The following is a 9,343-nucleotide window of genomic DNA, read 5'->3' as shown; positions in this document are numbered from 1 at the left end:
GATGCTGTCTTCGTTAATGGCAGGTGCATTTCTCAACATTGGGAAGGGCTGGGAAATGGGTGCAAAAACACCCCGTGGCAGGCCTGATCTGGCCGCCTCGGGAAGAAGAAGCAGAAGTGGGTGTTGCACATTTCCCTGCGTTTTCTGTGCACGAGAGGTGGTGAAGTTCTTGGGAAGAAGGACTGGAAGGCCTAAGAATAACAACGGAGTGGGAAGGGACCTCGGAGAGGTCTTCTAGTCCAGGGCTTTTCAACTAGTGGTACGGGTACCACCTGTGGTACATTGGCACCTGGCAGGTGGTACGCGACCATCCTAGAGAAGTGTTAGCGGGGGAGGGGAATGAGCTGAACCGGTGGCAGCACCACACAAGCCTGAGCGAGAGACGGCTGGAGCTGCAGGGCTGTCAGGGCTCAGCGGAAGCACCAGGATCCAGCTGGAGCTCGGCGCCAATCCTGCCGCTTCTGAGCCCAGAAGAAGCGTCGATCAGCTGGAATGTTGCACCATCTCCAGGGTCTTGTGATTTACATTCAGATGCTTGGCAACTGATTGATATTTATGACGGTCACTGTCCCAGGGTCATGTGAAGGGACCAAAACCTGCTGCAGCCACCCTGCAGAGGGGGGGGAAATAAAAACCAAACTCCCCCCACCCCACACTCACTGCCAATCCTCAACAGAAATGCTCACAACCATGAAAACCTCGGACAGGAGGAAGAGCGCCGCTGGGCGGGCAGGCAGGTGTCTTGCTCGGGGGGGCACTTTTTCAGTGCCATTGTAACTTCGAAAAGTCACTAAGCGAACTGTTGTAAGTCGAGGACTACCTGTACTTCATCACTTTTTTCCTTTTTTTTTTTTTGGTCAAGTTTTTGACACCTTGCTAGGCGACTGGTGGTTCTCGGATGTCGCCGTATCCTAAAAGTGGCACAGTGGGTGAAAAGGTTGAAAATCCCTCTTTCTAGTCCAACCCCCTGCACAAAAAGGGCATCTTGTACTATTCCAGATAGGTGTCTGTCCAATCTCTTAAAAGCCTCCAGCGATGGAGCACCCACCACTTCTCTTCCGTTCCGTTCCAGTGATGAATTACTCCCACTGTCAGGCTCTTTCTCCTTAATTCCAGTTTTCTTCTCTCTGTTGTTTTTTGCCTTCTGGTGCTTTGGAAAATAAGTGGACCCCCCCTTCTTTGGGGCAGCCCCTCAAATACTGGAATACGGCTGTCATGTCACTCCTGGTCCAGTTCACTCTCGTCTATGGTTAGGAGACTTCCTAGGTATGCTTGAACCAGAGACCTGGGGCCATTGCACTGAAGCACAAGTCATAATTAGGGGAGCCCCGTAGGATTAGAGTGATCTAAAGAGGGCTGAGCCTCTTAGAATAGGCAGGTGGTTAGGACTTAGCAGCCAGACGCTTGTGGATATAATGCATCAGGGAGGCCATTAGGATGTAACTGCAGAAATGGAGCAGGACTACAAAGACAGTACAGGAAGTCCCCAGGCACAGGGAAATCAATGGTTAAGCGATGCAGACAGACACTTAAGTGGGGTAAACTCCCAATTTACAACATTTCATGAAAGGATACAAACTAATGAGAGCCTCAGCTGTGCTGGCTGGGAAATCCTGGGAATTGAAGTCCACAAATCTTAGAAAATTGCCAAGATTGGACACCCCTGATCCACAGTATCTCGCACCCCTCTCGAGGGAAATGCCATAAAACAGGTGTCAAACTTGCAACGTCACGTGACGGGTCGTGACATTGTGACTTTTTTGCCATTGCCGGCAACGGGGTGGGCGCGGTTTTTCTATGATGTATACGGCCCGTGGGCCGGCAGTTTGACACCCCTGCCACAAAATGTTTCTGGTGTTTGTGCTGTACAGTTCAGTGTGGGCAGCTTTCAAGGCAGGTGTGGTTCTGGAGATCTCCCTGATTTTTTAAGACCTTTGCCAGCCAAGGCAGCGAAGGCATTAGGAGCTCTGCCATGGTTGAAGACGTGGAGGAAACGGGTAACCTGTTACAAATTCCTCCATTTGGAATCGCACCCTTTCAGTGGAGATGAGAGATTTCAGGATCTGAAGCAAGGATGAGGTGTCCAGGGAACACACGGCGAGTCTCTTGTTAACCTACACAAGCGTTATTATTTACAATTGCTTCAGTACCATGTGAACAAATGTGCCTAAACAGGCATACTATCCTGTCCCAGTCCACACACAAACACACAGGGTTTCATGTGCTTATTCCATTTCACCAAGCCCCTTTTTTCATTCCCCAGGGTTTGACTGCAAGGGCAGCTTTTCAAGGATCTGTTCCCAACAAAGTCAATAACTAGTTCAAGTCACGGGGAAGTCGACATGGCACAACAATGTCCATACAAGTCCAAAGCACGAGGAGGTCCGTGTGGAGTCCAAAGGGGCACAATAGAGCAAAATCAACACAAGTCCATGGGTCAAAAGTGCAAAGAAATCAGCACGAAGTCCAGGAAGCCAAGGCATGAAGAAGTCAATGGGTTCAAGGAAATCCAGAGCACATATAAGAACGGAATTGTGAACGGTTGTCTCTGAAACCCCTCAGACTACAGAGGCTGAGGTAAATAGCTGCCAACTGATGCGCCTCATTAGGAGGGGTGAGGCTGCCTCCTTGCAAGTAGCCTCGTCGACCTCTGTTGTGCCTTCATCTGCTTGGTTCTGCACGTCCTAGGATCCGGCAGGGGAGGCAACTCCTGCTGACCATCCGCAGCTGCCTTTCTTCTCTGGCCAGCTGGTCATCCACATGACTGCAGTTGGACCCCTCCTGCCTGTGCAGCGGGCTTTTCATCCAGGCGCCCCTGATACTCCTGGCATAGCCTCGCCTTGACGGCCCACTCCTGCCATGGAGCTTCCAGGTCCCCCTGATGCTCCTCCACATCCTTCTCAGATGTCCCTGGAGCCAGCTCTTCTCTCTTGCTTTCTCCATCCCAGAGGCTGCCGGCAGAGTTGAGGCCTTTGAGCCTGACAAACGTGAAAAGGAAGCAAGACCCTCTCAGATTGTCTTTATTGTTAACAGGATAAGAGAATCTCGAAAGCCTGGCAAATTAATTCTTCAGATCTACTTATACCAAGCATAATAATGGTAAAAAGGCAAAGGTTCCCCCGCACATGCGTGCTAGTCATTTCCGACTCTAGGGGCCGGTGCTCATCTCCGTTTCAAAGCCGAAGAGCCAGCGCTTGTCCGAGAACGTCTCCGTGGTCGTGTGGCCGGCATGACTAGACACCAAAGGCGCACAGAACGCTGTTACCTTCCCACCGGAGTGGTCCCTATTTTTCTACTTGCATTTTTACGTGCTTTCGAACTGCTAGGTTGGCAGAAGCTGGGACGAGTAACAGGCGCTCACTCTGTTACGCGGCACTCGGGATTCGACCCGTCAAACTGCCGAACTTTTGATCGACAAGCTCAGCGTCCTAACCCACTGAGCCACCACGTCCCTATAATAATGGTAGTTACTCCAAATCTTTTTCTCACATTTTGTCCATTTTCTGAACTAAGGAATCTTTTTCAGCAATGCTCCTGCTCCTTCCTTCGCTTCTCCAGGAACGGTTACAGGCAGTTATAGGCAGCAGCAACAGCATAAATTCCTAACCTGCCACATTTTAAGAGTTCCCTCATGCTGTCTTTTCTTGGAGTTGAACGGAAGAACAGAAAGCTAAGAGAGCTGCAAATCACGGGTAAGATACATATAGTATATCTCACCCTTGGATTGGAAAGATGAAATACAGATTCCTTTCTCCTTGGCCAGCGCATAACTAAGGACACTTAAATCTTAATTTAATGAGCTCCCATTCAGCAGAATTCATACGCAACAGATCAAATGTCTATTCACATGTCCCCCCCCCCCAAATAATAGTGATTTGCATCCAAGATAGTCTGAACAAGGCACTGGAATCCACACTGATTTTATGCCGTTCTTTGCAAGCTGCATCATTTGCATGATTTAAATTGCCATAGATTACAAACGGTTGTGACATAACAGGCTTTCAGAAGGAAAGGATAACCACCTCCACACAAAACTGAGGTTTGTTGCAGGTGGGGGGTGGGGTGGAATATCCCACTTTCTCTCCCACACTCCAGGATCTAAATCTCACTTCTTTTTTGAAAAGAAAATTGAAAGCAATTTTTTTCCATGGAATTGGACCAGTAGGGAAAAAGAAGAGTAGGAATTTTTTTGGTGCCCAAAGATAGATAGATAGATAGATAGATAGATAGATAGATAGATAGATAGATAGACAGACAGACAGACAGACAGACAGACAGACAGACAGACAGACAGATAGATAGATAGACAGACATAGACATAGACATAGACATAGATATAGATATAGATCAGCACACTAAAAAGCAGAGACATCACCCTGTCAACAAAAGTGCGTATAGTCAAGGCTATGGTCTTCCCAGTTGCAATGTATGGCAGTGAAAGTTGGGCCATAAGAAAGGCCGAGCGCCAAAGAATGGAGGCCTTTGAACTCTGGTGCTGGAGAAGACTCCTGCGAGTCCCTTGGACTGCAAGGCCATCAAACCGGTCAATCCTAGAGGAGATCCACCCTGACTGCTCTTTAGAAGGCCAGATCCTGAAGGTGAAACTCAAATCCTTTGGCCACCTAATGAGGAGGAAGGACTCACTGGAGAAGAGTCTAATGCTGGAAAAGGTTGAGGGCAAGAGAAGAAGGGGACAACAGAGAATGAGGTGGCTAGATGGAGTCACTGAAGCAGGAGGCCTGAGCTTAAATGGATTCCAGAAGGTGGTAGAAGACAGGAAGGCCTGGAGGAACATTGTCCATGGGGTCGCGATGGGTCAGACACGACTCCGCAGCTAACAACAACATAGATATAGATATAGATATAGATATAGATAGACAGACAGATGATATAGAGAGACAGAGATAGAGATAGATTATATAGATAGATATAGATATAGTCTTGGGGGTGTATATATATGAGGGTGTACACACACACACACTGGTCCACCCATTTTGGAACATTTCTAAGTAACTCATATTTGCAAATAAAAGTTTTATTTTCTTTTCCGTCTATCTCGCATGGTTTATTGGGGCTGCCCACCCGACAAAAGGATCCAACCTTCCCCGGACATTTGTGCCCCACCCCTGGCATCCTCCCTGCCTCTCCCCTGCACCTCATGGGCCCCACTGGGCACCAGCATCTCTGTCTGCCCTCCTGCTGCCCAGCCCCCTGGGGCCTGCAGCGTCCCGCCAGGAGAGAAGCAGCCTGGAATTAAGGAGAAACTTCCTAACACTGACAACAATGAGCCATTGGAAGGGAAGTTGCCTCCAGGGTTTGTGGGTGCTCCCTGCTGCTGGAGGTTTTCAAAAATAAACCAGACAAACATTTGACCAGAATGGTATAATGTATAATGAGAAGTGTGTGTGTGTGTGTGTGTTTGAGCTAGATGATTTCTAAGGTCCCTTCCAAGTCTCTTATTCTGTTCTGTTCTCCAAAGCACCTGAGGGCAGGACAAGAAGTAACAGGTGGAAACCTATCAAAGAACTTATCAAGGCCAAGCTAGAACTAAGGAGAAATTTCCTGACAGTGAGGAGAATTAACCAGTGGAACAGTGAGCCTTCAGAAGCTGTAGGCGCTCTATCACTGGAGGTTTTTAAGAAGAGACGAGACAGCCATTTGTCTGACATGATCTAGGGTCTCCACCTCTATTCCAAATTGAATTCCCCACTGACTTTGGTTGTGGGAAGCTGGTAGAAAGTTGCTTGGTGTGAGTGCCATGGATTTGATTAAGAGAAAAGGATCTGCTTGTGTTTCCTCGTTGCCAGTCATAATCATAATCATAATAACAAAGTTGGAAGAGACCTTGGAGGTCATTTAGTCCAACCCCCTACTCAGGCAGGAAACCCTATACCATTTTGGACAAATGGCTGTCCAGTCTCTTCCGCTGTTGGAGCATTCACAGCTTCTGGAGGCAGGTAGTTCCACTGGTTAATTGTTCTCACTCTCAGGAAATTTCTCCTTAGTTCTAGGTTGCTTCTCGCCCTGTGAGAAATACTTGCAGGATGGACTAGGGCTATTCTTATCTTGCTAATTGTATTGAGTTTTTCTTAGCAATGATAAAAACTAAATACGACTAATCTACGCTATTGCAAATAAAACGTGAAAGTAAGAACAGGGACCTTTCCTCCATCATATTATGAAGCCTACCTTACTCTTCAACCAAGAATTCCATTTTTTGGGATGGGGGGGCGGGATAGCACAGAGGGATGTGAAGCTTTGAGCAACTTGGGTACCAGAGCAACTCTGAAGGGCCAGTTTGCATAAAAAACACACAAGTGAATGTTACTGGCTTCCTGCTAACTTTATATGTAGATCAGGGATCTCCAAGCTTGGCAACTTTAAGACTTGTGGAGTTCAACTCCCAGAACCCCTCAGCCAGCATGGTCTTAAAGTTGCCAAGTTTGGAGACCTGGATACATGAATACAAGAAGCTGGGTCTTTGTGCTGTAGTGTACCAGGGTGATGGTAGAAAGAGAGAGAGTTACCTTGCCTAGTGGCCATTTCACTTTTGTACACAAGAAAATTTGTGCCATGTGCACCAAATCCCCTTGTCCCTTTGACGTGCAAGTGATAGGTGAGAAATTTGATTACTGGCCCTGATTTTTCTGGGGGAAAATTTCACAAAACAAGAAATCAGAGCCTGACAGCCTAGATTTTGCTTAATGTGAAGGCCAAATTCTTTCCATTGTCCAGTTGCACAACCCCAGTTTTTGCTGCAAAGCTCAACAAAGAACAAATGCATTTATTTTTTTGCATTTAGTGGCCAGAATGCTCAACAGCAAGCTATATTTTCTGAAATACACATGCATAGGGCACTGTATAATCTTATATTATAATTCAGGGACTCTAATGTCAAGAAGGAGATTATATTCAGTTCAGAGAAATTTGATTGCAACTTTAGTACATTGCAGTCTTTTCCAAATTGACGCCCTCCCCGTAGGGAAACTGATGGTGCATTTATGGAAATATGACAAGCAACCAAAGAATAATCTGTGCAGGTTCCATCCAAAGCATGGCAGCACATCTGGAGAATGACACAGTGGTTGACATAGCATCAATACTAAAGGGAGGAGGCTTAACAGAGTGTGCATATTATCATTCAATATCTTTAATTTCACACACTAACAAAGCAATGCTTAGGATCATCTAATGCAGATTAGAGCCTGACATGAGAAAAGAGATGTGCAGGATGGTTTTAGAAAAGGCAAAAAACATGAAACGTGACTGCAGAGGCAGGTAGGCTAACTGAGAAAGGAAAAAATATAAAAAAGAAATTAATATGCTACATTCAGAATAACAGAATAGCAGAGCTGGAAGGGACCTTGGAGATCTCCTAGTGACTGTTCAAGCAGGAGACCCTGCCCCATTGCAAAGAAATGATTATTCAACTTAAAAACCTCCAGTGACGGAGCACCCGCAACCTCTGGAGGCGAGTCATTCCACTGGTTGTTTTCACTGTCAGGAAATTCCTCCTTAGCTCCTGGTTGCTTCTCTCCTTGACTAGTTTCCATCCGTTACGTCTTGTCCTGCCTTCAGGGGCTTTGGAGAAGAGGTGAGACCCCCTCTTCTCTGTGGCGGCCCCTCAAATATTAGAACATTGCTATCATGTCTCCCCCGGGCAGTATTCCAATATTTGAGGGGACGCCACAAAGGAGAGGGGGCAAAAAGGCCCCTGATTTTGTTGAACATCTCAAGCTGTGGAAGATACTTAAAAATGGGGATCCTAGAATACCTCGCTGTCCTTGTGCAAAACCTATTCAAAGATCAGAAATGTCATGGTGGTGGCACTGACCTCCCTAGAAGGTTGGTGAGACAAGGTCCTTCTAGTTATTGCCTGGCCATCTAGCATTGAAAGGATTTCCTTGTGGGAGGCAAACAAAAGGAGTGTGACGTTGTCTTTCTGTGCAGAGATTAAGTACTCCTGCCTTCCCTTTGGCTACATCTTCCAGAGGTTCCTGAGCATCTGGAGGAGACGGCCAGAGATCTCCTTGGTTTTCATGCTATAAATTATGGGATTCATAAATGGTGGGAACAGGATGTAGACGTTGCCCATGAGCACATAGACAAAGGGAGGCGCATGTTGCCCAAAGCGGTGTATAATGGACAGTCCGAGCGCAGGAACGCAGAAGGCCAGGACAGCACAGAGGTGGGAGACACAGGTGCTCAGGGCCTTGAGAGGGCTGCGGCCGCTGGAGACCATGCCCAGGGCTGCCTTCAGGATTAGGCTGTAGGAAAGGAGAATGAAGAGGAGGTCAGAGCCCATGCTGAGGAAGATCAGGACCAAGACGTAGTAGTTGTTGAAAGTGGTGTCACTGCAAGCCCGGCGAATCAGGTCCTGGTGCAGACAGTAGGAGTGGGACAATGTAGGGTCTCTGCAGTAGGGGAACTTTGCCAGGAAGTAAAAGGCGGGCAAAAAGCCAAGGGTGCTCCTCAGAAAGAGGGCAAGTCCAATTTGTATGACTCTGGTGGTGGTCAGCAGCTCGGAGTATCTCAGAGGGTACCTGATAGCCACGAAGCGGTCCATCGCCATGGCAAAGAGCACGGCGGACTCCATGAGGGAAAAGGAGTGGAGGAAGTAGGCCTGAGCAATGCAGGCTTGACTGCCAATCTGCCTTAGGCGGAACCACAGGACACCCAGCACGGTGGGCATCGTGATGACACAGAGGCCCACGTCGGTGGCAGCCAGCATGGCCAGGAACTGATACATGGGCCGATGCAAGCTTGGCTCAACCCAGATGATGTAGAGAATGGAGCAGTTGCCCAGCAGGGCAACCAAGTAGACACAGAAGATGGTGATGCCAATCCAGCCGTAAGCCGTCTCCAGCCCAGGAAAGCCTCCCAGGGCAAACGCTGCCACGCTGGCATTGGCGAGGGTAGCTGACGCCATGGCAAGTCACAGCGAGTGCCTGCCAGTGGTGTAAAATGCTGAATTGTCACACAACCTTCTCGAGATGGTCCTTCACACAAGAACCAAGCCAGCCTGGCGCTCTCGAATATCACGCTGATGATCTCTCCTGACTCCTTCTTGGGCCAGGAGGCTGACCCAGAAGCATCTTCCTGACTTTTAATAGGTGGGAACCTGTCTATTTCAGTGCATCGAGGCAAGGCTTCTTCTTCAAGAGCGCCTTGTCTCTGCTCCAAGCCGGGCAATCGAGAGATTCTTTGTGAGAGACAAATTCAGTTTTTCCTCTCTTCTTCTTTGGATGGGATTCATTCCTAGCTATGGTCATAGCCCGGGTTGCTAACAGTCCTTATAAAGGGAGAGGGTGGCTGAGGTGAGGCATCTGGGAGTCTTCAGCCA

The 9,343-nt window shown here is 48.0% G+C and overlaps 1 protein-coding gene across 1 annotated transcript; it reads right to left on the bottom strand.

Annotated features, from left to right (window-relative positions):
- Positions 1-7,978: 7,978 nt before the first annotated feature.
- On the bottom strand, positions 7,979-8,929 carry LOC308668022 (olfactory receptor 51B6-like; the record flags this gene model as incomplete). Its single annotated transcript, XM_081327682.1, has 1 exon — positions 7,979-8,929. One exon carries the CDS (start codon positions 8,927-8,929, stop codon positions 7,979-7,981), a length of 951 nt encoding a protein of 316 aa, XP_081183808.1.
- Between the last annotated feature and the right edge of the window lie 414 nt (positions 8,930-9,343).

This window comes from Vipera berus, assembly GCF_964194415.1.
Source record: "Vipera berus genome assembly, chromosome: 4".
NCBI classification, from domain to species: Eukaryota; Metazoa; Chordata; class Lepidosauria; order Squamata; family Viperidae; genus Vipera; species Vipera berus.
This window is presented reverse-complemented; position numbering and strand designations above follow the sequence as displayed.